Source organism: Myotis nattereri (genome assembly GCF_964212035.1).
Source record: "Myotis nattereri genome assembly, chromosome: 5".
In the NCBI taxonomy this organism is placed as follows: Eukaryota; Metazoa; Chordata; class Mammalia; order Chiroptera; family Vespertilionidae; genus Myotis; species Myotis nattereri.
Genome location: NC_138080.1, coordinates 18,467,035 through 18,494,718, shown reverse-complemented (window position 1 = coordinate 18,494,718; position 27,684 = coordinate 18,467,035). Strand labels below are relative to the sequence as shown.

Sequence of the window (27,684 nt, the reverse complement as noted above, 5' to 3'; positions counted from 1 at the left end):
ACCCCAAATGTAATGCCCTTCTCATGAGAATAGCTGTCCTTAGGCTTGTACAAGTGATTCAGACAGAGTGTAGCACTGCTGGCTCAGGCTGTGTTGGCTCTGCTTTTTGGTCTCCCGGCTCTGGGTATCAGGGATTCTGCAAGGGAATGGGGCTGGTGTTTGCCCTGGGGCTCCTATGTTCCCTCTGTAGGCTTCCTCAACACACAAAGCTCCTGTTGCCTGACCTAGTCTTGTGTGGGCTGTGGCCCCTGGGAGGAGATGACTGGACTGTTGACTGCCACCTGAGGCTCCTGTAGGGATGATGCTAGGATTCATGTTCCCCTGGGGGAGCTGAGTCTGTGCACCCATGAATGGACTTGTGAGCTCGTCAGTAGTGCCTGTGAAATTCATGGCTTAGTTACTTAAAGTTACTTAGTTAAAAAAAAAACAACTGTGTTTTTGCTGTTATAACATAAAAGGTAATATATTTAGTAAGATTATTGACTGAATTCGGAAAGTTATTCTAACATTCAATTTCTAATTTGTAATCAAGAAAGGGCTGCCTTCCAGAGAGGATACTTGGATGGAGGAAGCCTGTTTACTAAGGCGATAACTGCTTTCCAGGGCTCACAACCTCCTTGGGAGGACCCTTCGCTGTATGGGATCCCAGGTCCTCCGGCCTGACATTGTGCAGCTGTCCCCAGAGGGGGCCATAATTGGCTTGTAGAAGGTCCTCTTGCTTCTGTGGCCCTCAGTGATGGAAACGAAGCATTTCCCTCTGCATCCTGGTTGTCACTGTGGCTCCATGGGGGTTGGGTCTGTCTGCCCTGTTTCAGTCTGAATAGTTTTTTTTGTTACCCTCACCCAAGGATATTTTTCCACTTATTTTTTTTAAATATGATATCATTCTTTTTAAAAAATATTTCTTATTGATTTCAGAGAGGAAGGAAGAGGGAAATAGAGATAGAAACATCAATGATGAGAGAGAATCATTGATTGGCTGCCTTCTGCACGTTCCCTACTGGGGATCAAGCCCGCAATCCAGGCATGTGCCCTTGACCAGAATCGAATCTGGGACCCTTCAACCCCTCTATCCACTGAGCCAAACCAGCTAGGGCTCCATTGATTTTTAGAGAGAGGGAAAGATAGAAATATTGATATGAGAGAATACATCAATCATTGCCTCGTGCGTGAGCCCTGACCAGGGCCCGGGCCAGGGAGGAGCCTGCAGTCAAGGTACGTGTCTTTGACCGGAATTGGACCCAGGACCCTTCAGTCCACAGGCCAACGCTCTACCCACTGAGCCAAACTAGCTAGGGTAGGTCTGAGTAGGTTTGATAGGGAAGGGGAGAGCGTGAAATGTCAAAGCAGAAGATACTGAACTGTCTCAAAGTGGAGAGCAGGCCAGCGCTTCATAGGAGGGTTGCCATGGCTACTTATTTGGGGAGAAGCCACATGCCCAATGCCTGAAGGCTGTAGGCTTGCATGGTGATGATGCTGTTCTGTGGTAGGTTGGAGGACCTGAGGGCATCCTGCAGAATGGGGCTGTGGATGACAGTGTGGCCAAGACCAGCCAGTTGCTGGCGGAGTTGAACTTCGAAGAAGATGAAGAAGATACCTATTACACAAAGGACCTACCAGTACATGCCTGCAGGTGAGCATCAACAGCAGAGGCATCCCAGAGACCGCTGTTGGTCACATGTCCTTGGGAATAAAGAGGTTGCTAGGCCAGTGTACATGTTACCAGACAGGAGGGTGGGCTCAGCACCTTCTGCCACCCCTGATTATTACAGCAATTAGGGAAAGGTTCCCCTCTTGGCCTTCCTCAGGTCCTGGGGGTGTTCCTGGTACCTGCCTCACTCACTGATCAGGAAGAACTCTTCTCATTGGGTGAGCATTTGGATTTATAGGGTAAATAGAGCCACTAAGATTCCTCTTACAGAGAGATTACTATTGGATTTCTTAAAATGTCTGCTTCCTGAAAAGTTGGAAGTGGACAGTGTGTAGACCTGTATATTGACCAAATTTGGAATTCTCATCGAGAGCAGGACCCATCCCTAACGTTTAGACTTATTCTTGTTTTTTTGTTACATGCACAAGAGGAAATTGAGACCAAAAGAGGTAAAATGATCTTGCTTAGGGCACTCAGCCAGTTGGGGCAGCTTTGAGCCTGGACTTCTATTCAGCCGTGCCTGCCCTTTGGGCACACTGCCCCCAGTGTCTACCCACCAAGGGACAGAGCACTGTATCCTCCCGCCCCCACTTCCCCCAGTTTACCTTATTTTAGCTCTTTGTTCACTCTCATTACAAATGTTTGTTTTTTTTTGTTTTTAAATATATTTTATTGATTTTTTACAGAGAGGAAGGGAGAGAGATAGAGAGTTAGAAACATCGATGAGAGAGAAACATCGATCAGCTGCCTCCTGCTCACCCCCTACTGGGGATATGCCCGCAACCAAGGTACATGCCCTTGACCGGAATCGAACCTGGGACCTTTCAGTCCGCAGGCCGACGCTCTATCCACTGAGCCAAACCGGTTTCGGCTACAAATGTTTGTTTTTGATGTTTGTTAGTCCTCATTGGAGGATATTTTTTCCCATTGATTTTTTTAAAGAGTAGGAGTGGGGAGGGGGAGGGGGAGGGAAACGTCAACGTCAACTTGAGAGGAAGACATCACTTAGTTGCCTCCCACCCTGACCAGGGTCTGGGATTGAACCTTCAACCCAGATACATGCCCTTGACTGGGAATCAAACCTGTGATCCTTTGGTGCATGGGCCGATGCTCTAACCACTGAGAACACCAGCCAGGGCTCATTTACAAATGTTTTTCCATATATATGAGTGAGGTATTAGTGTTCCTGTTATATACACAGTTGCCAGTCCTGGTGAAGCTGCAAGTGGTTACAGTCTATATAACTCCTTGGTCCTCCCGGCTGTCCATGTGTGGAGGGTTTGGTGGAAAGGTTCTTGGTTGAAGCACATTCTGGTTTGAGACCGAGTTTTGGCTTCATACACATACAGACTCTGTGGAGAGCCAGTGGTTTTGTTTTGGGTATGTTGACTTTTAGAAAAACAAGGTGGGAGGTATTGTGGTGGTGGACTCTCCTGATGTGCTCTTTTGGAGCTGAGCTCTTGTCACCCAGGAGCTTCTGCTGCTGGGTCCGAGTTGAGCGTTCCTGGGAGCATGGTGCCCTCTGCTGGAGTGTGAATGAAGCATGGTCACAGCTCACTTTCCAAGTGCCCAGAGCTACCTACGGACACCCCTTTCATAAGTTACATTCCTGAAACTGAAGGCCATAGGAATGACCAGGTTGCCTTTGGGGTGTTGGGCTCACTTGGCACCCCACACAGCACTTGCTCCCCACTTGGAAGGGGCTTTGCTGCAGTCTGCGTTATCTCTCAGTGTCTCGATAGTACCCAAGCGCCTTTCTGCATTCACAGGACCAGGAAACCTCAACAGTTAACTGATTGGATTTTGTTAGTAGGAACGTTGGGCTTGAGTATGTTTTTAATGAAAAACTTTAAAATGTTGTAAGAGGAAAAAATTTTACATTCTGCCAAATTAAAACCAGAGAGCGATCTTCCAGCTTTAACTGTTCATTTTTACTTTTTAGTTACTGTGGAATACATGATCCTGCTTGCGTGGTTTACTGTAATACCAGCAAGAAGTGGTTCTGTAACGGACGTGGAAATACTTCTGGCAGGTAGGTATCAGACTGCCATGTGTCTTTAATCAGACTGTGCTCAGATTTGTGTGTAAATTATGGAAATGCTAAAGCGAAGCACAATATAAAATCATGCTAACAAACCTGGGTTTTTTCCCCTCTCTGTGACGGGTTTAACTTGAAACAGATGGTGCTGTGTGAATGCCTTAATGTATTTACCCTTGATTTATTCTCTCATTCTTTTTATTATGCCAGTATGGTTGGCTTAATTCTCATTCCTAGTTTTTATTTATATTTTTCTGCAAGACGAGCTCCTCGCATTCCTGTTCATCTTCATTAAGGGGTGCCCGGGGAGGATGTTCCCAAGACAGTCACGGGCATCCATGAGAGCCACTTCCTGAGAAGGCTCCCTCAGGCCTGAACTCATCGAGTAGTTTGGAGGCTAACACGGGCCAGATCCTGAGTCATCAGATTAAATCAAGTTCATCTGACCAGCGGTGGCTCTGGGCTCCCTCTTGATCACCAGCACTTGTGACTGAGCCCTTGCTTGTGTTTGGTATTGGGGTGAGAGCAGTGTGGTGGTGGTGCTTAGGTTGTAGGGAGAGTCGGTCTATCTAGCTCAAGTGTTGGACTCCTTGGCCCCTCCCTCGGGTTCATTACATGGCCACAAGAAGCAGAGCAGGGTCTCAGTGGGCCAGGGCTCCAGGGCTCCAGCAAGGAAACAGCATTTTCTGAGGTTCATGTTTTGGAGAAGTAGAGACAAAAATCTACAGGCAGGTTTATGTGCACAGAGCCCCATCCACCCTTCCTGTGCCTTCATGCTGCCTAAGGACACAGAGTGATTGGATCTTGGGTCATCTCACAGTTAGTATGCAAATTGTGGGGTTCTGAGCAAGGCAAGAAAGGGGGCTAATGTTTTTAAAACACTTAAAAGCATCTCCAAGGTGACCACAAGAGATTCTAGTCCTATTTTCAGAATGTTCTGGACAATTTGTGTTACCATGTTTGCATTAGTTCCTCTCCTGCAGGGAAAGCAATTAAATAAAACTTGTCTTAGTTGGCAGCCCTAGCTTCTGGTCAGCTGTTAAGATCAGGGAAGTGAGGGAAGGGCCTCCATGAGAAAACAGGCTCAGTCAACCAGCATCACATGCTCTTTACAAGGCTTGAGTGAAAGCTGACGGGGTGCCTGTTGCCACTGAAGCGGGGGTGAAGTGGATACAGATGGTATAAGAGGAAACCACTGGTTCTGGTAACATGCCCAGTGGTGGTGGCTCCAGAGAGGAGTGGGGGACTTGGGGGGTGCTGAGAATGGTGATGGTTGGTTAGATTATCTGATAATAGACTTTGTGGGGCCAGAGAGGGTTCTAGCCTAACCTTGTGACAGGAAGAGTTTACTGATGTGAAGAGAGGGCTGCCCGAGTAGTGTTCCACAGATCTACAGAGAGCCTGAGGAAGGGCCTGTACCATCCGTGAGCCCCAGTGAGGCTAGCTCGGCACAGTCCATGAATTAGGTGAGCTGGAGCCTGGAAATGAGAACAATGAGAACTGGCCACACCGAGACAGCAGGATTCCAGAGGATTTCATTGCTGGCCCTTGTGCTTCCTGAGAGTAGCCCTGAGCCCCCCTATTTGATATTTTTTATTGTCCTCAGGTTTTAATACGCTTGCTTATCGAGTTTCCTGGCCTGCAGCATATTAGGAGTCGGTTGTTCCTGGCAGCCAGCACAGAGGTCACTTCCTCGGGGCTTCTATAGGCAGCCCTGTGCCAGAGAAGTGACTTTGAAAGAAGCATCAGAGAAGCTACAAGGAGCAAGAGGAGTTGGGAAAGGGGCAGCGGCTGTAGATTCAGTGAGGCCCAATAGTTGGATTTAAGAAAGCAGGAACTGGAAGGGGGTGGGAGGTGAGAGGCAGAAACTGTGAAATGTGTTAGGAAAGTTCTCCTTAAAAGTGGTTCAAGGCGGATTTGTGCTCAATGGGGAGCCAGTTCAGGGGCGGCTGGTCTCCTGGGACACCAGATGGATGAGGTGTGACCAACCCTGCTAATGGACCGTGAATGGTACCGGAACTTTTAACAGGGATTCAAGAATTGGAAGTGGTGAAAAGCCAAACTTTTGAGTGTTAACTATTTATCATTTCCTGATTTAAGCCACATTGTAAATCACCTTGTGAGGGCAAAATGCAAAGAGGTGACTCTGCACAAGGATGGGCCCCTTGGTGAGACAGTCCTGGAGTGTTACAACTGTGGCTGCCGCAACGTCTTCCTGCTTGGCTTCATCCCTGCCAAGGCTGACTCAGTGGTGGTGCTGTTGTGCAGGTGAGGGCTCCCCGATTTCCCCGGGGGCCAGCTCTGACTCAGTGGAACTTTAAAATGGTTTCTGTTGACTGGCTAGATGTTCGGATGTTCGGGGGTTGGGGCTTGTTGGAGAGCTAGGACTGTCAAGTAACTCTGCGGGTGTGTTCTGGTTAAATCATAAAAATGATTCTGTAAAACCAAAGTCTGTTTTGAGTTTTAAGAGTTCAGAGCTCAAGTGTGTGGGGAGATGCAATTTATTACTAATAATTTAAAAGTAATGTGATCACATAATGAAAAATAGGGACTGCCACCTTGGGGTGAAAGGTAAGTCTTGGGTGAAGGTCATCTTCATCTGGGCTCTTCTCTCCTCGGGGCTTCTGTAGGCAGCCCTGTGCCAGTCAGAGCAGCCTCAAGGACATCAACTGGGACAGCTCGCAGTGGCAGCCCCTGATCCAAGATCGCTGCTTCCTCTCCTGGCTGGTCAAGATCCCTTCAGAGCAGGAGCAGCTTCGGGCCCGGCAGATTACAGCCCAGCAGATCAACAAGTTGGAGGAGCTTTGGAAGGTGAGGCCTATTGAGAATGCAGTCTTCCTCAGCACTAGTTTCCTGTAGACTTGGGGCAGGGCAAGGGGTGCTGTCTTCGTAAACAGGACATTCTGGAAGGATTCTGGAGCTTCTACCAGGAGGAGTCCTGACAGGAACTAGCCCTGGGCAGCTATGGGTGGACATGTCCAGAGGAGCCTGGGCCTTAGTAGATAGGACTGTGAGTGCATTTTATTTTTTGTTTGTTTCCATCTTTGTTTGTTTTTAAAATCTTTTTGTTGAGAGTATTACAGGTGTCCCCCATTTTCCCCCCCATTGCTCCCCTCCACCTAGTTCCATCCCTCCCCAGGCCTTCACCACCCTACTGTCTGTGTTCATAGGTAAGATCTTTGGTTACAATCTCTTCCCGCCCCCCTTCCCTCTGAGATTTGTCAGTCTGTTCCATGCTTCCATAACTCTGATTCTATTTTATTCACCAGTTTATTTTGTTCATTAGATTTCTTGTTTGTTTATTTTGATTTTTAAATTCAATTATTGACAGATATGTATTTGTTGCCATTTTATTGTTCATATTTTTTATCTCTTCCTCTTCTTGAAGAATACCCTTCAACATTTCATGTAATACTGGTTTGGTGGTGATGAACTCCTTTAGCTTTTTTCTTGTTTGTGAAGCTCTTTATCTGATCTTTAATTCTAAATGAGAGCTTTGCTGGGTAGAGTAATCTTGGTTGTAGATCCTTACTATTCATCACTTTGAATATTTCTTGCCACTCCCTTTTGGCCTGCAAAGTCTGTTGAGAAATCAGCTGACAGTCATATGGGTAATCCCTTATAGGTAACTAACTGTTTTTCTCTTTCTGCTTTTAAGATTATCTCTTTGTCTTTAACCCTTGGCATTTTAATTATGATGTCTTAGTATGGGCCTCTTTGGGTTCCTCTTGTTTGGGACTCTGTACTACCTGGACTTGTAAGTCTATTTCTTTCACCAGGTAAGGGAAGTTTTCTGTCATTTTTCAAATAGGTTTTCAATATCTTGCTCTCTCCTCTCCTTCTGGCACCCCCATAATGTGAATGTTGGTATGCTTGAAGTTGTCCCAAAGGCTCCTTACACTATCTTCATATTATTTTTTTCTTTTGCTCTTCTGTTTGAGTGTTTTTTGTTTTTTAAATATATTTTTATTGATTTCAGAGAGGAAGGGAGAGGGAGAGAGAGGTAGAAACATCAGTGATGAGAGAGAATCATTGATAGGCTGCCTCCTGCTTGCCCCCTACTGGGGATTGAGCCAGCAACCTGAGCATGTGCCCTTGACCAGAATCAAACTGGGACCTTTCAGTCTGCTGGCTGATGCTCTATCCACTGAGCCAAACTGGCTAGGGAAGCTTGGGTGTTTTTTACTTCCTCATATTCCAAATTGTTGATTTGATTCTTGGAATCTTCTACTCTATTGTTGAATCCCTGTAAAGTATTCTTTATTTCAGTTAGTGTATGCTTAATTTTTGACTGGTCCTTTTTCATGTCTTTGACATTCACACTAAGATCCTTGAAAGTCTCATGAAGATCCTGAGTAACCTTATAATCATGGTTTTGAACTCTGTATCCAGTAGTTTGCTTCTATTTCTTTGATTTGTGACATATTTCTTTGTCACCACATTTTGACTGCTTCCCTGTGTTTGTTTCTGTGTATTAGGTAGAGCTGCTATGTCTCCTGGAATTGGTAGAATAAAAATAGCCTTATGTAGTAGATATCCTGTAGGCCCCAGTGGCTCAGCCTCCAGTCACCTGAGCTGGGCACTCTAGGTGTGCCCCTGTGTGGGCTGTGTGCACAGTCTTGTAATTGAGCCTTGATTGCTATTGGTATCACTAGGAGGAGTTGACCTCCAGGCCAGTTGGCTGTGAGGACCAGCTGCGACTACAGTGGGAAAGCTACTGTGCAGGAAACACCCCTATGGTGCAGATCTTGCTTCAGTGGGGCTTTGGTGCTCACTGAGTCTGCCTCTTGTGGATGTGTAGAGTTATAATCTGTAATGGTCTAAAGCTGTCCACTGGGTGCACTGGCTCCAGGGCCTCCAGGGAGGTGCAGTCAGCCACTGTCTGGGGCCACCTGGCAGGAGCTACAGAGGGATCTGCAGGGGGGCTGTTTGTACTGGGCTTGGAGGTGCCCAGGGATGGCCCAGCTGTGAAGCAACGTAGACTGATGCTAATGCTCGGTCTTGGGCCTTTTGTTGATAGGTTTGGGGCACACTGCCACCAGCTGCAGCTTGTTTGGGAGATTTTAGCAAAGTCTGAAGCCTGAACCAGGACAGGCCATTCATATGGAAAAGTTGCTGCAAACAGCTTGGGTGGGGCTGGGTTTCAAGGAATCCCCAGAGTGAAGCAAACAGTATGCTCCAGGTGGATGGAAACTCAAATATGGCTGCCAGCCAGCTCTGCGATGTAGGAGGCCCCAGCACAGGAACAATGACCCTTGTGATACCCCTGTGTGGGAGAAAGCCACCTCTGAGTTCTGCCCTGATGCCAAACAATCCTGTTCCTCCCCATATATGTCTGGGTCCCCCAAAGCCACCTGGTACTGGGAATCGGAGTAAGTTCGTGCTCTGGCCCTTTAAATGGAACACCTGGGTCTCCAGCAGCCTCTTGTCATTCAGCCACAATCCCTGCTGATGTTTACAGCCCGTAGTTACAGGGACTTCTCTTCCCTGCTCTAGAACTCTGGGCTGGGGATCTGGTGTGGGTTTGGGACCCCTTGTTCCTCACAGGTGGCCTCTGCAGAGATGATCTCCCTCCCAATTAAAAAAAAAGGCACACATGAGTGTTAGAACAGCCTGTTCCTGGCCTCCGCCCCTCCCACCAGCCTCAGTGTGCTTTCTTCTTTACTCCTCTAGTTGTAGAACTTCTGTTCAGCCAACTTGCAGGCAGTTCTGAATGATGGTTGTTCTGTATCTTAGTTGTAATTTTGATGTGGTTGTGGGAGGCAGCAAATATAGGTGTTTACCTATGCTGCCATCTTGGTTCCCTCCCCTGTGAGTGTGTTTCAAAACTTTGCTGGGACTTAGATGTATCTGAGCCAGGGAAGTACCAAACTGTGGTGAGTGTGCAGTGGGAAAGGGGTCAGAGACCCTCAACCCAGTAGTTGAAGGAGAGAGGGGCCTTCCTTTGGTTTTGTGGTGGGGCACCTGCTCTGCCTGCATAGCCACTTCTCTAGGGAAGCCCTTCTCTGATTTTCTGTTTAGATTTTGCTATAAAGTTTTAATAACAAGTATAGAAATTTTAATTAGGCACCCGTATAAACAGAAATCTTAAATGTAAATTTATCTTTACTTTGAGTGCAAGTTAAAATATTTTTCAGGCCCTGGCCAGTGTGGCTCAGTTGGTTGAGCATCATCTCATGCACCAAGAGGTCACTGATTCGATTCCTAGTTAGGGCACATGCCTGGTTTTGGACTCAATCCCCAGTAGGGGACTTGCAGGTGGCAGCTGATTGATGTTTCTCTCTCACTGATGTCTCTCTCTCTCTCTCTCTCTCTCTCTCTCTCTCTCCCCATCCCTTGCCCCCCCCCTTCCTCTCCTTCTCCCTCTCCCTCTCGCTTCTTCTCTCTCTAAAATCAATTAAACATATTTTTAAAAGGTTGTTTTTTAGACCTCATCTAGCAAGGTGTCTTTTCACTTCCATTTTCAAATTACCACAATTTTTCACTGTTCCTATTTATATTTCAGCAGCCCAGATACTGTTCTGTCCCTGCCAGGGAAGAATGTGTAGCCCTATTGGTGCAATGTAGGGTCAGAAGGAAATGGGGAGGGAAGGCTCCTCCTCTGCTCACACAGCCAGAGGAGCTGGAGGTCTTTCTGGCAGCCTGGGAGAAGTGCTGTCCCTCCCAGTTCAGGGCCAGATGGTTGTGGAGGACACAGCCATTTGATGGTGTAGGTATGTCAGCTGTGTTCCTCGAGCATCATCACCAAAACTTACCCCTGTTGGTGTAACCTTGTTAGGAACAGCAGCTGAGGTGTGACCATGGCCTGCACAGGCATCCAGCTCCCTATGCCATGTGAACTTCATGATAGGAGGGCTCTCCCACAGGGTTGACACCACTGACTGCTGGCACCCTTCTCAGCATCAGCCCAGCATTGGCTTGTCCTGAGAAGTGATGGGTGTTTCCCCATCTCTCTGGTGACTGGTGAGCTTCCATGTAGTTAATTTCATACATGGGTGAAATTGGGGACAAACTCGGTACGGGTCTTGTCTTCTAGGAGAACCCTTCTGCCACCTTGGAGGACCTGGAGAAGCCCGGAGTGGATGAGGAGCCGCAGCATGTCCTCCTGCGGTATGAGGATGCCTACCAGTACCAGAACATATTTGGGCCTCTGGTCAAGCTGGAGGCTGACTATGACAAGAAACTGAAAGAGTCACAGGTGATGTGGTGTGTGCAGGAGGGTGTGGTTGTTTTAACACATCTCTCCTGAGACTGTTAGGATGGTTTTACTTGCAGGCTGCCAACACTATCATGGGCCTCGGCCCAGTGCCTAAAGAGACGGAGCCATGGATCGAGGGCAGATGCTCTGTCACTCAGAGCTAGACACTAGCCTGATTTTAAATCCAACAAAAGTCCCTCACAGTCGGGTTCGCAGTCTTTGCCCATTGCCACGAGCGTCAGATCCAAGGAGCCGCGGTCTGCAGAGGGCACTCTGTGCTAGTCCCACGAAGAGCATGTCTAGGAAGTGAGAGCCACGGGGCTCCTGGGCCGTGTCCTCAGCTGCTGGCTTCCTTCTCTTCTTCCGAGGACCTTGAGAGCAGACGTCGAACGGGGGATCCTGGTTGTCTTCTGCGGGTTCTTAGGTCCTAATGACTTCTCTCCCAGGGGTGCCCTTGTTGGTGTTTCAGGCTGTTGGATGCTGCTTGATGCACCCCAGCATCATGGCTCATGGAGTTGCCGTAGGGCACATGCCTGTGGATACCCAGACACAGGAGTCCAGGCCATGTCTGTGTCACAGGCTAACAGGGCTCTTATTTTTCATGTGCTCAGACTCAAGATAACATCACGGTCAGGTGGGACCTGGGCCTTAACAAGAAGAGAATCGCCTACTTCACTTTACCCAAGACTGACTCTGGTAATGAGGATTTAGTCATAATTTGGTTAAGAGGTGATTTTAAGTTTTAAAATATTTGTGACCATAAATAGCATAATTCCTAGTTTGCCCTTGTAAAGTATCCCTTAATTTGAACTCTTCCATGGTAGCCTAGGCACATGTTGAAAACGCTTTTTGCTCTCTTTTTCCTGGAAGACATGCGGCTCATGCAAGGGGATGAGATATGCCTACGGTACAAAGGGGACCTGGCGCCCCTGTGGAAAGGGATCGGCCACGTCATCAAGGTCCCTGATAGTATCCTTTGTGTGCAGGAGAGCTGGCGCGGAGGTCTGTGTGCTGGTCACTGTGGAGACCAGTCCTGGGGCCTTGGCTGGAGAGACCCCTTAGAATCAAGTTTGTTTCAAGCCACTGAGCCCTTCATTTGGATTCTGAGGGCACACATTTATATATAACTAGTAGAAGCAATGCTTTACCTGGAGCCAGGATGCTTTGAGATGTTCACCTCATCTCTGAAGCTCACAGTCAGAACCTGGATTCTAGATGTGGCCAATCCATCCTGGCATCCTGGATAACACCCCAAGGTTCACGGGGTAGTTTGGGTGGGGGGTAGTTGCAGGGGACCAGGACACTGGACAGAATCTGTCAGAACATGGGGCTCACTGGCTGTGTTGTTAACTTTTGGCACAATGGGAGAGAAATGTCTCCTCAGTAACCAAATAAGAGCTCCTCAGAAAAGTAAGCCCAGCTTATGACAAGGATGAACCTTAACTCAGCTTTGCAGATTATGGCGATGAGATTGCCATTGAGCTGCGGAGCAGTGTGGGCGCACCTGTGGAGGTGACACACAACTTTCAGGTGGATTTCGTGTGGAAATCCACCTCATTTGACAGGTGCGTCTGCCTTCAGCTCTAAATGATTCTCCTTTCCTGGGGGTGGGCTTACCACCAGCCTACATGAGCACGTAGCCAACCTGTTACTTTGCCACAGGATGCAGAGTGCACTGAAAACTTTTGCTGTCGATGAAACCTCTGTATCAGGCTATATCTACCATAAACTGCTTGGCCACGAGGTGGAGGACGTTATCATCAAGTGCCAGCTGCCCAAGCGCTTCACTGCACAGGGGCTGCCCGACCTCAACCACTCTCAGGTTCTTATCATCCTGGAGATGGCTGGGGCCTGGCCTGAAGAGCTGCTGGGGGCGGGGGTGGGCCGAGGGCATCTGTACCCCCTAATGGCCACTTGTATCTGAAGGTTTATGCTGTGAAGACTGTGCTGCAAAGACCGCTGAGTCTGATCCAGGGACCACCAGGAACAGGGAAGACAGTGACCTCCGCCACCATTGTCTACCACCTGGCACGGCAGGGCAATGGGTAGGGATCAGCAGGCCTGACTGCAGGAATATCTTGGGAGGGTTACCTGCTCACTGTGTTTTACATTGTTTGTATTAGATCAGGCCTCTGGTTGCTTTTAACAAGACAGCCAGCAGTCTGTTGCTCTTTTTTTTAAAAGATTTTTTAGAGAGATGGCCAGTTCATGGGTGGGTGTTCAACCAACGAGCTACACCAGTTTGGCTCTCTCTGAAATTAAAAAACAACAACAACATGAAAAATATATATTTAAAAAGAAAGACAGCCCTAACCGGTTTGGCTCAGTGGATAGAGCGTCGGCCTGCGGACTGAAAGGTCCCAGGTTCGATTCTGGTCAAGAGCATGTACCTTGGTTGCAGGCACATCCCCAGTAGGGGGTGTGCAGGAGGCAGCTGATCAATGTTTCTCTCTCATCGATGTTTCTAACTCTCTATCCCTCTCCCTTCCTCTCTGTAAAAATAAATCAATAAAAATATGTTTAAAAAAATAAAAAGAGACATATATACATGTGTGTGTATGTATATATATGCTGATTTAGAGAGAGGAAGGAAGAAAGAGATAGAAACATCAGTGATGAGAGAGAATCATTGATCAGCTGTCTCATACATGTCCCCCAATGGGGACTGAGCCTCGAACCTGGGCATGTGTCCTGATCAGGAATCGAACCAGCAACCTTTTAGTACACAGAACAACACCCAACCAACTGAGCCACACTGGCCAGGGCAAGCCTGCTGCTCTCAAAGGCAGCTCTGGCCAGTTCACCCAGGTGGTGCTGTGTTGTGTGTGCCTCAGCTTGGAAAGTCTTCACTGTGAGATGGGGGGGTGAGGATGCAGGTCTGTTGTTAGTAATACTTTGCATGAGTAGAGTGAAAACTGGTTGGGGACAGGGAGTCCTGGACTGGCTGGGCTTTTAGCTCCTGCATTGTACCATTCCTGGCTTTAGTCTTTTTTTTTTTAATCTCAGGAATGGAGAGGGAGAGAGAGATAGAAACATCAATGTTGAGAGAGAATCATTGATCGGCTGCCTCCTGCACGCCCCCTACTGGGGATCAAGCCCGCAACCGGGCATGTGCTTTAGTCTTAGGTTTGTCTGCACTGCCTGTGATTCAAAACAACAATCTTAGGTTGTTTTGCATTTCATTAATCTCCTCTGGGCAAGCACTGAGATAATCATTTGCTTTATGTTTAAGGCCTGTGCTCGTCTGTGCTCCAAGTAACATAGCTGTGGATCAGCTGACTGAGAAGATCCACCAGACTGGGCTGAAAGTTGTGCGGCTCTGCGCCAAGAGCCGCGAGGCCATTGACTCCCCAGTGTCATTCCTGGCCCTGCACAACCAGATCAGGAACATGGATAGGTGAGTGTCAGGTTCCTGGCTGCAGGTGTGTGGGGGGTTCTCCTCTGTGTGGCCCTGGTGCAAGTCCTCCGTGCCCACTGCTGTGCCTGTGCTTCCAGCATGCCAGAGCTGCAGAAGCTGCAGCAGCTAAAGGACGAGACTGGGGAGCTGTCATCTGCCGATGAGAAGCGGTACCGAGCCCTGAAGCGCACAGCTGAAAGGGAGCTGCTCATGGTGAGGGCCTGGGCCTTAGGGCATACGATGGCACCTTTAGTTAGGTTGTGCCTACTTTTGGAAGAAAGCATAGGTACCCTGAGACCACACAGACATGATTTTTTAGTAGTTTCTACTGCCTGCCAGCCTCCCTGCTGCTGGGAACTTGGAATCTTGGTCTGTACCCTCGGGGTGGGCCTGTTATTTCATGACAAATCAACCGAAAGTGGATCCCAGCCCAGCACCTGTTCCCCGGCTCAGCACTGCTCCCTAGAGGCTGTCTCAAGCACCGAACCGTCTGTGCTGAGAGGTTTTCTCTGGTAAGGCGTGGCCCACCTCTTAGGACAGTGATGGCGAACCTTTTGAGCTCGGTGTGTCAGCATTTTGAAAAACCCTAACTTAACTCTGGTGCCGTGTCACATATAGAAATTTTTTGATATTTGCAACCATAGTAAAACAAAGACTTATTTTTGATATTTATTTTATATATTTAAATGCCATTTAACAAAGAAAAATCAACCAAAAGAGTTCGCGTGTCACCTCTGACACGTGTGTCATAGGTTGGCCATCACTGACGTAGGATCTCAAAAGTTTATGTGAGTGCCGTCAGGGAGAGACAGCTTGTTTTCGTGGTTGTCAGGAGGGCAGGGACCAGAGTGGTATCCTGTTCTGTCCTGCCCACCTGCCCTTTGGCGCCTGGTAAACTGTACTGTTGCAGTTGCCCCTGATGCTCACACACACTCTTCCCCAGAACGCGGACGTCATCTGCTGCACATGTGTGGGTGCAGGAGACCCCAGGCTGGCCAAGATGCAGTTCCGCTCCATTCTTATCGACGAGAGCACCCAGGCCACGGAGCCGGAGTGCATGGTCCCTGTGGTCCTTGGAGCCAAGCAGGTGAGCCAACCCCTTTCATGGTGTTCTTGTTTGAAAACTGGTGTGCATTCTCTCCTGTTCAGTTCTGTATAATTCTTAATGCTGGAGGCTGTGTGTGTTTTTTAATGTCCTGTGAGGCTGGGTTCTTTTGTTTTTTGTTTTTAAACATCCTGTGACTCCCTGGCAGAGCTTAGGGATGCGGGATGCATGGTGAGCCCTTTAAGGGGTCTTTGAGAGCATCTCTGTGTGCGTCCTGAATGAATGTCTGAGTGTGTTTCATGTCTGAGGTGGGCAGTTTCCCATGCCCAGTCAGTATCTTACCACTGGAATTTGCATGACTGGGTGGTTATGTGGACCCTGGGCCCCTTAGTCTTCTGAGAATGGATGTCCCAGCTGCTTCATGCTTGAACCTCTCACCTGTGTGGGCCTCTCATCACAGCTGATCCTTGTGGGTGACCACTGCCAGCTGGGCCCCGTGGTGATGTGCAAGAAGGCAGCCAAGGCCGGGCTGTCTCAGTCACTGTTCGAGCGCCTGGTGGTGCTCGGCATTCGTCCAATCCGCCTGCAAGTCCAGTATCGGATGCACCCTGCACTCAGTGCCTTCCCATCCAACATCTTCTATGAGGGCTCTCTGCAGAACGGTGTCACTGCAGGTAATACTCGGCAGGGGGTCAGTGGGAACATGCGATCGCTTCCTTCCTGAGTGGCTTTATTAGCAACCATTTGTGTGTGAGGGGTGCCTCCAAGAGGTACCATGGTCAGCAGTACAGCATGTCCACTCTGCAGTGTGGCTGGCCAGTTCTCAGAGCCCATGCCCTGGGGTCCACAAGATGGGAAGGCAAGACTCCTTTCAGAGTGAAGTTGGCATATGCCCTTTGCTGTGCTGACAGTTGCACTAATGGTTCAAAAGCAGCACTGGGAACCAGCAGGGATTTCAGCAGGAGTCTGGATGGTTCCACCAGACTACTTTATGTCATCGCTACCACACGCTTATGGCAGCTAACACCCTAAGTGCATATCCTTGTGACACTGGTGGGTATGCAAGGTACTTGATGAATGAAGTACTCACTGGTCACTCAGCTGGGGGGGTATTTATTTTCCTGAAAACAAAGCAAGCTTATGACTTATGTTTTAAGAAAAACACTAACAGCCCGGCTGGCGTGGCTCAATGGTTGAGCATTGAACTATGAACCAGGAGGTCAGGGTTCGATTTCCCAGTCAGGGCACATGCCCAGGTTGTGGGCTCAGTCCCCAGTAGGGGCCGTGCAGGAGGCAGACAATCAGTGGTTCTCTCTCATCATTGATGTTTCTATGTCTCTCTCCCTCTCCCTTCCTCTTGAAATCAATAAGAGAAATACATTTAAAAAAAGAAAAACACTAACAGTATTTACCACCAGTGATAAAAATCTGAGGATTCAACAGAAATTAGTATTTTAGAACCCTCATGCCCCCTAGCATGAGCTGACTAAGTGTTCCCAGTGCTGAGTGGTTTTTCTGATGAGATTGAGGTGGTGGCAGTGTCTGAGGGGAGTCAGTAGGTACCTCTCATCCTAACAGCTAGCGAGGGTGTTGCAAAGTCAGTTGGGTCAAAAGCTGTCCCATGCATAGGGCAGAGAAGAGAGGCTTTCGTCAGAGGCCTACCCGGCACCGCCTGTCCAGTTTTGGTGGAGAATTGGGAGATTCCTACAGTTGTGGGGAAAGCTATAAAATATGTCACCAGTCCTAGCTGATTTGGCTCAGTGGATAGAGTGTCGGCCTGCGGACTGAAGGGTCACAGGTTTGATTCTGGTCAAGGGCGCATGCATGCCTGGGTTTCGGGCTTGAGCCCCAGTGGAAGGGAAGGGGGCATGCAAGAGACAGCCAATCAGTGATTCTCTCTCATCATTTCTATCTCCCTCTTCCTTCCTCTCTGAAATCAATAAAATTTTTAGAATTAAATAAAATCAGGATGGATATCTTGGCTGTGGAGGTTTCCCTGAGGAGTGAGGGGCCCAACCCCACTCCAGGCCCCCTAGCCAAGGGTTCCAGTACCAGGAAGAGAAGTCCCCACAATTCCTAGCTGTAAAATCAGGAATTGTGGCTGAGTGGCATGGAGGCTGCTGGCCCCAGGCAGTTTCTCTCAAAGGGCTCTTCCTCAGGAGTCACTCCCTCTGAGCTCCAGCACTGGGGCAGCAGCTTGAAAGGAACCTGGGGCATTGAAGGAGAAACTAACCTGCCTAGAATTAAAACAAGAGCTGGAGGGGCGGTGTTCTCCCGGACAGAAGTGCTGGCAGAGACTTGTTTCTTTGCCGAGGCCCACCCTCCCCCCCATGCCCCGAGCCAGCAGGCAGGGCACCATAGTTACATCTCCATCCACCTGGCTCACACTTTTCACCCCGCTCTGGTGATTCCCTGAAACCCCACACCTCCCTACTTGCAGTCTCATCTAAGCTATTTCCAGTGGCTTTTTCATACAACTGGCCTCTCCTGCCTCAGGCTTTGGACTTTCTTAAAATTTCTCAAGCAAGCAGCAATGGCTTGAGTGTGCCCCATATCTCTCAGTAAGTGGCCCCAGGCTGAGCACTAGCAGCAACTTTCCTTGATTCAGAGGTTGGCCTCTCCTGGACACCTTCAAGTCCAACACAAGTAGCAGCCATATGCAGATTGCTTTGGCCCCGAGCAGGGCATAGGCAGACTTTGTACCTCCCGGGAGGCCCCAGAGCCTGTGCACCTGGTGGTCAGCTTCAGACCATGCCAGTTTACAACCCTACCACACTCAAAGGGGTGAACTCGGTGAGTACCAAAGCCCCACTAAAGCAAGTCCTGCTCCATGGGCTGGCTCCTGTATAGCAGCTCTTCAGCTCTAGTCGCAGCCAATCCTCACAACCAGTTGGCCTGGGGGTCAGTCCCTCCCAGTGATGCCGACATCAATCAAGGCATAGCTACAGTAGGACAGTGCACACAGCTCACACAGGGGCACAACTGAGTGTCCAGCTCAGGTGAGTGAAGAGCTGAGTCACGGCCCTACAGGACACCTGCTATTCAAGGCTACTCTGCCAAGTCCGGGAGACATAGCAGATCTACCTAATATATAGAAACAAACACTGGGAAGCAGCCAAAATACAGAGACAGAATTGTCTCAAATGAAAGAACAGAAGGAGATTCTTCAGGAAAAGAACTAAATGAAATGGAAGCAAGAAAACTACCTGATACAGAGTTCAAAATAATGGTTATGCTCAAAAAACTTACTGAGAATTTCAAGAAACTTAGAGCTTGAAGGATCTTTATGAGAACATCAACAACATAAAAAAGGACAGGTCAGAAATGAAAGATACACTAAATGAAATGAAGAATAATTTACAGTGAAGTAGAGGGTGCCAAGAATAAAATCAACGATTTGGAATATAAAGAAGCAAAAAACACCCAATCAGAACAGCAGAAACGAAAAGAATCCAAAAAATATGAAGATAGTATAAGGAGCCTCTGGGACAACTTCAAGCATACCAACATTCACATTATGGGGGTGCCAGAAGGAGAGAGGAGAGAGCAAGATATTGAAAACCTATTTGAAAAAATGACAGAAAACTTCCCTTTACCGGATGAAAGAAATAGACGTACAACTCCAGGAAGCACAGAGTCCCAAACAAGATGAACCCAAAGAGGCCACACCAAGATACATCATAATTAAAATGCCAAAGGTTAAAGACAAAGAGAGGATCTTATAAGCAGCAAGAGAAAAGCAGTTAGTTACCCTAAGGGAGCGCCCATATGACTGTCAGCTGATTTCTCAACAGAAACTTTGCAGGCCAGAAGGGAGTGACAAGAAATATTTAAAGTGATGAAAGCAAGGACTTATAACCAAGATTATTCTACCCAGCAAAACTGTCATTTAGAATTGAAGGTGAGATAAAGAGCTTCACAGACAAGAAAAAGATAAAGGTGTTCATCACTACAAACTGATATTACATAGAACGTTAAAGGGTCTTCTTTAATAAGAAGAGGGGGAGGGGGGATAAAAAATAGGAACAGTAAAATGGCAATAAATACATATCTGTCAGCAATTGAATCTAAAGATCAAGATGAACAAATAGGCAGAATAGAGGCAAACTCAGGTACAGAGAACATTTTGACGGTTGCAGGATTAGAGGGGTGTAGATGGTATGAGTGAAAAAGGTGAAGGGATTTAGAAGTACAGATTATTCAAAGCCCATGGATACAGACAGTAGACAGGTGAAGGCCTGGGACAGGGTGGGCGATGGGTGGAGGGAGGCAAAAGGGAAAACAGGGACATCTGTAATACTCAACAATAAAATATAACTTTGGGCGGGGGGGCATTTGGCAGCAGACCCTGGGATAACGGGCCACTGTACTCACCAGCTGGCCTCTGTCCTCACTTGAATGATAGAGACAGACTTGACTTCATTCTAGCTTGACAGGAAAGGGCATCATACCGTGTACACTGGCATGCCGGCGTTAGGCTGTTGTCATGCAGAAATACCGGTTTCCTCACACTGATCTGCTGGATAGACGTGCTCCTCTGACAGGAGAGGTTGCTCAACAGTGTCATCCACAAAAGCCGATTGGAGAGGCTTTTGAGTCCTGCGAGGGCAGCAGTAAAGCTCTAGAAGGAAATAGGAGAACATCCATGGGCCTGAGCGTAGGTTTCGTAAAGTGGCTGTAGAAAGCACCAAACAGTAAGGCCTGTTCAGGGCACGAGCAGCTCTTTGTTGAGTGTCATGTGCACGGCTTCTCTCAGTCCTTGCCTCTTGGGCAGGGGATCCTTTTGGATGGCTTCTGGCTGTATTTTTCTTCTCTGACGGCAAGTGTTGCCTCTTTTCCCTCCCCAATGACAGCGGATCGAGTGAAGAAGGGGTTTGACTTCCAGTGGCCCCAACCTGATAAGCCGATGTTCTTCTATGTGACCCAGGGCCAGGAGGAGATCGCCAGCTCGGGTACCTCCTACCTGAACAGGTATGCAGAGGTTTGCCTGCCACAACAGCTGGCTCAGGGGCAGCTTGGCCAACTCTTAATTAATGTAGGTGATGCTGGTCTGAAGCTGCCCTCCTCACTCTGCTCTGTTTAGGTTTCTCAGGCTACAGCATATTCTCATTTCGCTTTTCAGTGTTGTTTTTATGTTGAGCAGATTCTGTGTGTGTGTGTGTGTGTGTGTGTGTGTGTGTGTGTGGTGAGCTTTTTCTGTCCTCTATAACTCCCTTGGTCCAGGACAGGATGGCCCCAATGTGGGCATAGCTGCCCCGGCACCTCCCTTAGCCTCTGGTCTCAGGAGCCCACAGGTGCAGCCCAGGGAACTGAATGCCTGGTTTCCTTAGGACGGAGGCTGCAAATGTTGAGAAGATCACCACGAAGCTGCTGAAGGCAGGTGCCAAGCCGGACCAGATTGGCATCATCACACCCTATGAGGGCCAGCGCTCCTACCTGGTGCAGTACATGCAGTTCAGCGGCTCCCTGCACACCAAGCTGTACCAGGTGCGAGCTCCATCTCCCTCTGCCACACTGACCTTGATCACCTGGCCAGGGAGGTTTGCATTCGAATGTTAACCTTTCTGCTGAGTCCTGCAAATCAAGGCTGTCTTAAGAGTCAGAAATGTGAGAGACAAGGTTCATAAAGTTGTTTTTCTCAGGATACTTTCCAGAGCATAACTAGAAAAGGCTGCAGGGTTGACCTGTTAGGGCTGTGGTGTGTGCTCCTTTGTAGTGGATGTTTCTTATCCATGAGAAGGCTGTCCACTTTTAGGTCAATACCTGGGTAAAATGTCCAGGTGTATCTCATGAGGGTGCAGGACAACATAATTATTTTTCCATGTGGACATGAACCATACTATAAAGTATGGTTCTGACAGTGACATGTGGTCTTCGTTCTGTTAACTTGGGAACAGTCTTGGGTGTTACAATGAGCAAGTACGCTTTTATTATTGGGAAACAGATTACCAAAAATAAAAAGACAAAGCGGGAAGGCCAGGAGAGCAGGGCCGGGGACCAGGGATTCAGTGGTGCATCTGGACATGCTTCATGTTGCCTGTGGGTCTTTGAGGGCAGCCAGCTGACTGACCATGACCATGTGTCTCTGCAGGAGGTGGAGATTGCCAGTGTGGATGCATTCCAGGGGCGTGAGAAGGACTTCATCATCCTTTCCTGTGTGCGAGCCAACGAGCACCAAGGCATCGGGTTTTTAAATGACCCTAGGCGGCTTAACGTGGCCCTGACTCGAGCAAGGTACAGTGGTTGAATCCTGTCTGGGCTTGTTGGTGACAATTGCCACCTTCCTGTCTCAGGGTCCTTCAGAGGGACTTTTCCTCAGGGTCTGACTTTGGGAGGCTTCCCCCTTCCTGGTCCTCTTGTTAACAGTCCTCGCACCCCAGCCACACCTCGGGCTGGCAGTACAGGGCCTGGGAGGGGGCCTTCGCCAGTTCCTGAGGTCCAGAGGCTACAGCAACAACTTAGAAAGCAGGGCTCACCTGCAAGTACTTTGCTTGTGTGTCCGGTGGTTTCCTGTGGTCTCGGTCTCATGGACAATGTCCGTTCTGGCCCTTCTGACGTGAGATTCAAACCCAGTGCCTGGCGTGTGTCCCTGTTGAGTTGTTGAACTATGAGTCTAACGTTTTGGCCTTGACTCCTTTTTGGTTCTGGGATGTAACTGCTCTGACATAGTGGTAGCAGCAGAAGAGACTTGGAGAACAAGGGGGCTCCCATGCTGCCCCTGTGCCAGCCAAGGTCAGGCTCATGTCCCCACATCAATTCTCTCCCCACCCAGGACACTTGGTTTTCATGGTCACCCCCTTTCTGTTGTACACTGTTGTTAGGTGGCCCGCATGGGGACGTGTCCCTAACACAGCTGGGGGAAGGTAAGTGTCCACAGAAGCTAGGCCCAGGCTCAGGCATCAAGTTACATGCCTAGTCAGGATCCCTGAGGCATCTCAGGAGGCCGACTTGAGGCTACAACAAGGAAACTGGTCTCTGAGCTAACCTGCCATCCCGGGTTTTTGTCATCTGAGCCCCTAGAAATCCACTTCCAAATAAACTGAGTGCAGTGTTAACAGCTTGTAGGCTGGGCTCCAGTGCCAGTCATCATGGGCAGGCCAGGCATCTAGGCAGGGAGGCTGAGGGTGGCCCCCAGTGACTGGACTCAGGTTTTGAATTTGTTTGGCCTCAGACTGTTGTATGTGGTGTTTGTTTGCTATGAGGCCATAAGCACCATGTTCTTTGCGCCCACACCTTGCAGATATGGAGTCATCATTGTGGGCAACCCTAAGGCCCTGTCCAAGCAGCCCCTGTGGAACCACCTGCTGAATTACTACAAGGAGCAGAAGGTGCTGGTGGAGGGGCCTCTGAATAACCTGCGGGAGAGCCTCATGCAGTTCAGCAAGCCCCGGAAGCTGGTCAACACCATCAACCCTGTGAGCTGTGGCCGAGAGTCAGGAGGGAAGGGACCCCTTTTCCTCCAGTCCCCCATTCTGGCACCTGGCAGTGAGCGATGGCTGCTGTAGCCTGTGGAAAGCGTGTGCATGTCAGTGTTTGAAGAGGAGCAATGCATGCTGGCTCCCCACACCAGTGTCCTGAGGTTTATACGGGCTGTGAAGTCCTGGGGGTATCTAGGAGTGAGACAAAGGCAGTTAGGAAACCTTGTGAACCCAGGGTGCCTTGGGGGGTTAGGGGTACAGGGCTGCTTGAATGGAAGCCAGAGATGGAATGTGGAGCATCAAAGGCTGTGTTATTGGAAGAGGAGTGGGATTTCTCACCTACCCAAATGCTCTGCAGGGAGCCCGCTTCATGACCACAGCCATGTATGATGCCCGGGAGGCCATCATCCCAGGATCGGTCTATGATCGGAGCAGCCAGGGTGAGTCCTCTCTGTGGGGGCCTGGGCCAGCACTGAGGATGTTGACCCTTCCCACGCCTGCACTGCATCTGTCCACAGAAACCTTCCTGACAACGAGTTCCTTCTCAGCTTCCCTCTCTGAGATCAAAGTGTTGGTCTGTGGCAGTTTCTAAAAAGAAGATATTTTTAAATAACACAGTCCTGCCGGGTTGCCCCCATGCTCCCCCCTCTCCCTCCGCCCTGTGCTCCCCTTTTCAATGGGAACTCATACATGCAGTTCCTCCAAGTAGCCTGCAACCTCATTTCAGGTTTTGTCTCTTTCCTGAAGTGCCCTCTTGCTCTGTCAGAGCTCTGAGTTGGGAGCATGTTCTCGCCTCCTAGTGGAGTCTCTGTCCAAAGGCTGAGTCTGACCCCTGCTGGCTGGAACACCTCTCTTCTTCCTGAGCCAGTGTAAACGGTCCTCTCTCATCCCCCAGGTTCTTGCCTGCTGGGACCCTTCCCCACCCCCATCAGCACAGAGGGCGACACAGTGCCCTGCCACTCACTTCAGTGCCACCTGCCCATGTTTTTACTGTGGGCTTTGTTCCCTCCTGTGCTCAGTACATCCTGAGGGCAGGTGTACCCCAGCTCCTCTTACATGTTCTCGGCAGCCCCCTTTCTCTGACCCTGTATTTGCCTGGCCTCTGGTTCAGATTGGGGATCATGTTATCTAACAACAATCCTCTCATCACCCCATCAGCAAGTTGCTGTGTAGCTGAGGGTGTCCAAGGTGCTTCTTCCCTCAGTGCCCAGGGGCTGACCCAGAAGACCATGTTTTCAAGTCCATGGGGGCCTTCGTTTGGTCTGTGGAGCTTAGGCATTCTCTGCTTTTTAGTGTGTGTGGTATGAACATACGTTTTGGCACAGAAAGGACCACTTTTATTTGAAATGTTGAGTGGTAGTTCTCAGTTTGTCAGGCCCCTATAGTTGTGTCAGAATCCCCTAGGGAAAAAGGTGATTTCCCAGGCACCACCCCCAGCAGGTTGAGAAGGGGGTTGATGGTGAGAATCTGCAGCAGGCAGTTCTTGCCATAGGGACACCCTAAAAACTGCAGGCAGAGCAGTGACAGGATGGGATAGGCATCCCACTGCAGGCAGAGTAGCTGACTGGAAGTAGGCAGCAGACTCACCTGTACACAGTGGAGAACTTGCCATTCACCCTGTCTTACAGGCCGGCCCTCGAACATGTACTTCCAGACCCACGACCAGCTCGGTATGATCAGTGCTGGCCCCAGCCATGTGGCCACCATGAACATTCCCATCCCCTTCAACCTGGTCATGCCACCCATGCCACCACCAGGGTATTTTGGACAGGCTAACGGGCCAGCTGCAGGTGAGCGAGCACCAGGCCTCGGAGCAGAATCACTTGTCACCTAGGCTTAGACCTCCTTTAAGGAACCCCGCCGCTGTATTTCAGGCCGAGGCACCCCGAAAGGCAAGACGGGCCGTGGCGGACGCCAGAAGAACCGCTTTGGCCTTCCTGGGCCCAGCCAGACGAACCTGCCCAGCAGCCAGGCCAGCCAGGATGTGGCATCACAGCCCTTCTCTCAGGGGGCCCTGACACAGGGCTACATCTCCATGAGCCAACCCTCCCAGATGAGCCAGCCTGGTCTCTCCCAGCCTGAGTTGTCCCAGGTGAGCTGGCTACACAGAACTTGAAATGTACATCCACTTGCAGAGAAGTTAGACCAACCCAGGGTGCCCCACACACACACAGACACAGACACCCCTTGACACACTCCCCGAAGGACCCAGGAGGATGGCCTCCTGCATGGCTGCCCTCAGCAGTGGTGCTGTGGGTTTAGAACATTGTCCGTGATGCTGCCCCTTCCAACAGTCCTAGCTCACCCGCCTCAGTGGTGAGGTAGCCAGTGTGGGTCTCCTGCTGCTCAGGTTCAGGACTGCTTTTCCAGACTCTTCTCTAGGCTTGCGAGGGGCTGAACACACAGCAGATTCTCAGCGTTGCAAGGACATGTGCCAGTTCTCCGGCTGCTCATCTCCCCGCTGTGTCTTTCAGGACAGTTACCTTGGTGATGAATTTAAGTCCCAGATTGATGTGGCGCTATCGCAAGATTCTACGTACCAGGGGGAGCGGGCGTACCAGCACGGTGGAGTGACGGGACTGTCTCAGTACTAGAAGGCAAGCCAACTCCGGAGGAGGGCTTCACCGGGACCTGGACTTGTCAGAAAACTCGGGAAATGTGGGAGTCTCAAGTCCAGGAGGGGCCAACTCATCATTGTGACCTGTCACTTCAGGTCCCTGCACCTCTCCCTGTGTTATGTCCTCTCCTGCGAGTCCTAGAACTCCTGAGAAAGGCCGATGTGGAGGCCCATAGCCCCCTGGGCAGGCAGGGAGGTGGGCACATCCCTTTCCCTGACTGGCAGCTTGTGAGGGTGATGGGTCCTGGCACTAGGTGCATAGGGAACTTCTGCAGAAGGTGCCTGTGAGTCATGCCTTGCGGTTCCCATCTGTCTGTGTGCCAAGGAAAGCTGTGTGCTGGTACTGCTGGGAGAAGGGGTGCCACTGTTATAGCACAGGCTGTAGCCTTAGCATTTGACTGCCTTCTGTCTCTGGTTGGAAAGTCAGTGATCTAAGGGCTGTCCAGCACGTGAAGTCCCATTTTACAGGTGAGAACATCGGTGCTAAATGGAAGTAGGGAGAAAGCAGCTTGCCTTCCAGGCAGGGCTGGGCTCCTCCTTTCTCTGATAGCCTGTGCCCTCTCCCTCCCTCTCTCCACAGGTGGCAGCGGAAGAGCTAAGCTTTGTGGCTTAGTCCATCAGCATCTTATTCTGGGTAATAAAAAATAAAAATAAATGGATACCTGTTTTCCACTGCTAAAACTGAAGCACCACTGAGCAACAGGAGAGGGAGAGGAGCACCCGAGGGAGAGCAGCCCGAGATAGTGAGCGCCCACTGCTGGCACCGCGGCGAGGAGACAGGGAGAGCGGAGGTGGGGCCGGCCAGCCCGAGAGCCCTGCAGCCAGCTCGCCAAGGAGGCCCAGCTCGCCGCGTCTACACCTGGGTCTGCGACCAGGAGGAGGGAGGAAGACCCTCATCTCAGAGTAGCCCTTTCCTCTGTTCTTTCTTTCTTTTTCTCTTTTATTGAAAGGGGACTACGTTTTACCAGGAACAACTCACATTTCTGTGCTGAACAGGCTCCTTGCAGCCATGCCTAGAGAGCCCCGCCGAGGCGCGTGTTCTGTCCACCGAGACCTTGCAGTCACGCTGCCTGTGTTCTAAGAGGGTTTTCATTTAAAGAAAATGTGGTGTTTGGGGTTTTCTGTTTGTTTCTTAAAGATTCTTTCAAAGGAGTACTGAAAAATACTTTCCTGAGTTTGTCTCTCAAATCTTAGTGGTGGACCTGGGAGATGCAAGAAGCTTCCAGAAACGAAGTTTAAACGAGACACACGACGAGGTTAGGATGAACACCTGTGACGCGATCATGGAGAGGAAGATGTTTGTTTTCAGCTTAGTTTCCAGCAGCTTCTCCCTGTGCGTCAGGGCAGTGAGAGAACATCACCTGGGCCCACGGGCTCCGCTGGACTCCGAGAAGCAGAGCACTTCTCACATGCAGTGGACTCAGTCCCCTGAAGGGCCCAGCAAAACTAGCCATGAGGCTGGAGTGGGGGGAGGTGGTCGTTCCTCAGCCAGCGGCTGCTTCCCCAGGGAGGCGCCCACAGTCCCTGTGGCCGTCAGACAAGCGAGAGCCTTGCCCCCCCCTTTCTCTCCACCCCACTCCCAAATTTTGAGCCCTTCTACCTGTGAGCATAGCTTCAATGAGTTGGGGTGGTTTTCATTTTATTTGGGAAAAGGAGTTTCAGAAATAAGTTGGTTCTGTGCTGAAGGTGCTTGGGGGAGTGGATCACTTCAGCTGTACAGACGCACCCACCTGGATCTGCATTGGGAAGTTCTTATGGTTGTGAAAGGTCCCCTGTGGGGGCAGGTGTTTGTCACCGTGGTGACCACCAAGTTGACTGTTTCCTGCCTACCCAGGTCCTAGTGACCATGACTCCAGCATCCCTTCCCCATGCGTCTGACACTGGCCCTTAACCCAAAACCTCCAGATGCCATCTGGTACATGGAGAGACAGGGACACACAGGCACCTTTCTTCTGGCAAGGCCTCTGAGCCCGTTGCTGTAGGGCTTTTGGTAGGCCACCTAGAGGCACTGCGCTTGGATAGGCTTCTGCTGTGACCCTGTATGCGCCCCCCCCGCCCCCCCCCCACTGCCCTGGTCCTTTTTGGAGTGCTCTACCTCGCTCTGTGCTGTTGGCTTTTATTCACCTTCTAGCAGCAATTATTCTGAGTTTTCCAAATCAAGGAGCATCTGTACCAAGGCAATGTCACTTCTGATTTTTGGTCAATTTGTTTTAAGCTCTTTTGTCACCAATAAAATGTTAAAAACAACTCTTGCATGTGTCACAGAGCTGGATAAGCTACAGGGGGTGGGAGAGCACTTAGGTCTGGGGTCCTGCAGTCT

The 27,684-nt window shown here is 49.8% G+C and overlaps 1 protein-coding gene across 2 annotated transcripts in view; it reads left to right on the top strand.

Annotated features, from left to right (window-relative positions):
* Positions 1–27,612, top strand: part of UPF1 (UPF1 RNA helicase and ATPase) — a 42,111-nt gene extending 14,499 nt beyond the window's left edge. The window contains exons 2-24 of one of the 2 annotated variants that reach the window (XM_081090735.1): positions 1,491–1,633; positions 3,594–3,683; positions 5,790–5,957; positions 6,320–6,500; positions 10,726–10,887; positions 11,499–11,616; positions 11,758–11,856; positions 12,344–12,452; positions 12,550–12,709; positions 12,814–12,932; positions 14,120–14,284; positions 14,383–14,497; positions 15,228–15,371; positions 15,790–16,003; positions 20,183–20,300; positions 20,660–20,816; positions 21,421–21,563; positions 22,570–22,744; positions 23,106–23,187; positions 24,376–24,537; positions 24,622–24,839; positions 25,222–25,344; positions 25,945–27,612. In XM_081090735.1, the coding sequence (XP_080946861.1) occupies positions 1,491–1,633; positions 3,594–3,683; positions 5,790–5,957; positions 6,320–6,500; positions 10,726–10,887; positions 11,499–11,616; positions 11,758–11,856; positions 12,344–12,452; positions 12,550–12,709; positions 12,814–12,932; positions 14,120–14,284; positions 14,383–14,497; positions 15,228–15,371; positions 15,790–16,003; positions 20,183–20,300; positions 20,660–20,816; positions 21,421–21,563; positions 22,570–22,744; positions 23,106–23,187; positions 24,376–24,537; positions 24,622–24,839; positions 25,222–25,341 (3,162 nt within the window). In that variant the 3' untranslated portion in view covers positions 25,342–25,344; positions 25,945–27,612. The remainder of the gene's footprint in view (positions 1–1,490; positions 1,634–3,593; positions 3,684–5,789; positions 5,958–6,319; positions 6,501–10,725; positions 10,888–11,498; positions 11,617–11,757; positions 11,857–12,343; positions 12,453–12,549; positions 12,710–12,813; positions 12,933–14,119; positions 14,285–14,382; positions 14,498–15,227; positions 15,372–15,789; positions 16,004–20,182; positions 20,301–20,659; positions 20,817–21,420; positions 21,564–22,569; positions 22,745–23,105; positions 23,188–24,375; positions 24,538–24,621; positions 24,840–25,221; positions 25,345–25,944) is intronic. The other variant, XM_081090736.1, reaches the window with a different exon arrangement.
* Positions 27,613–27,684: the final 72 nt, after the last annotated feature.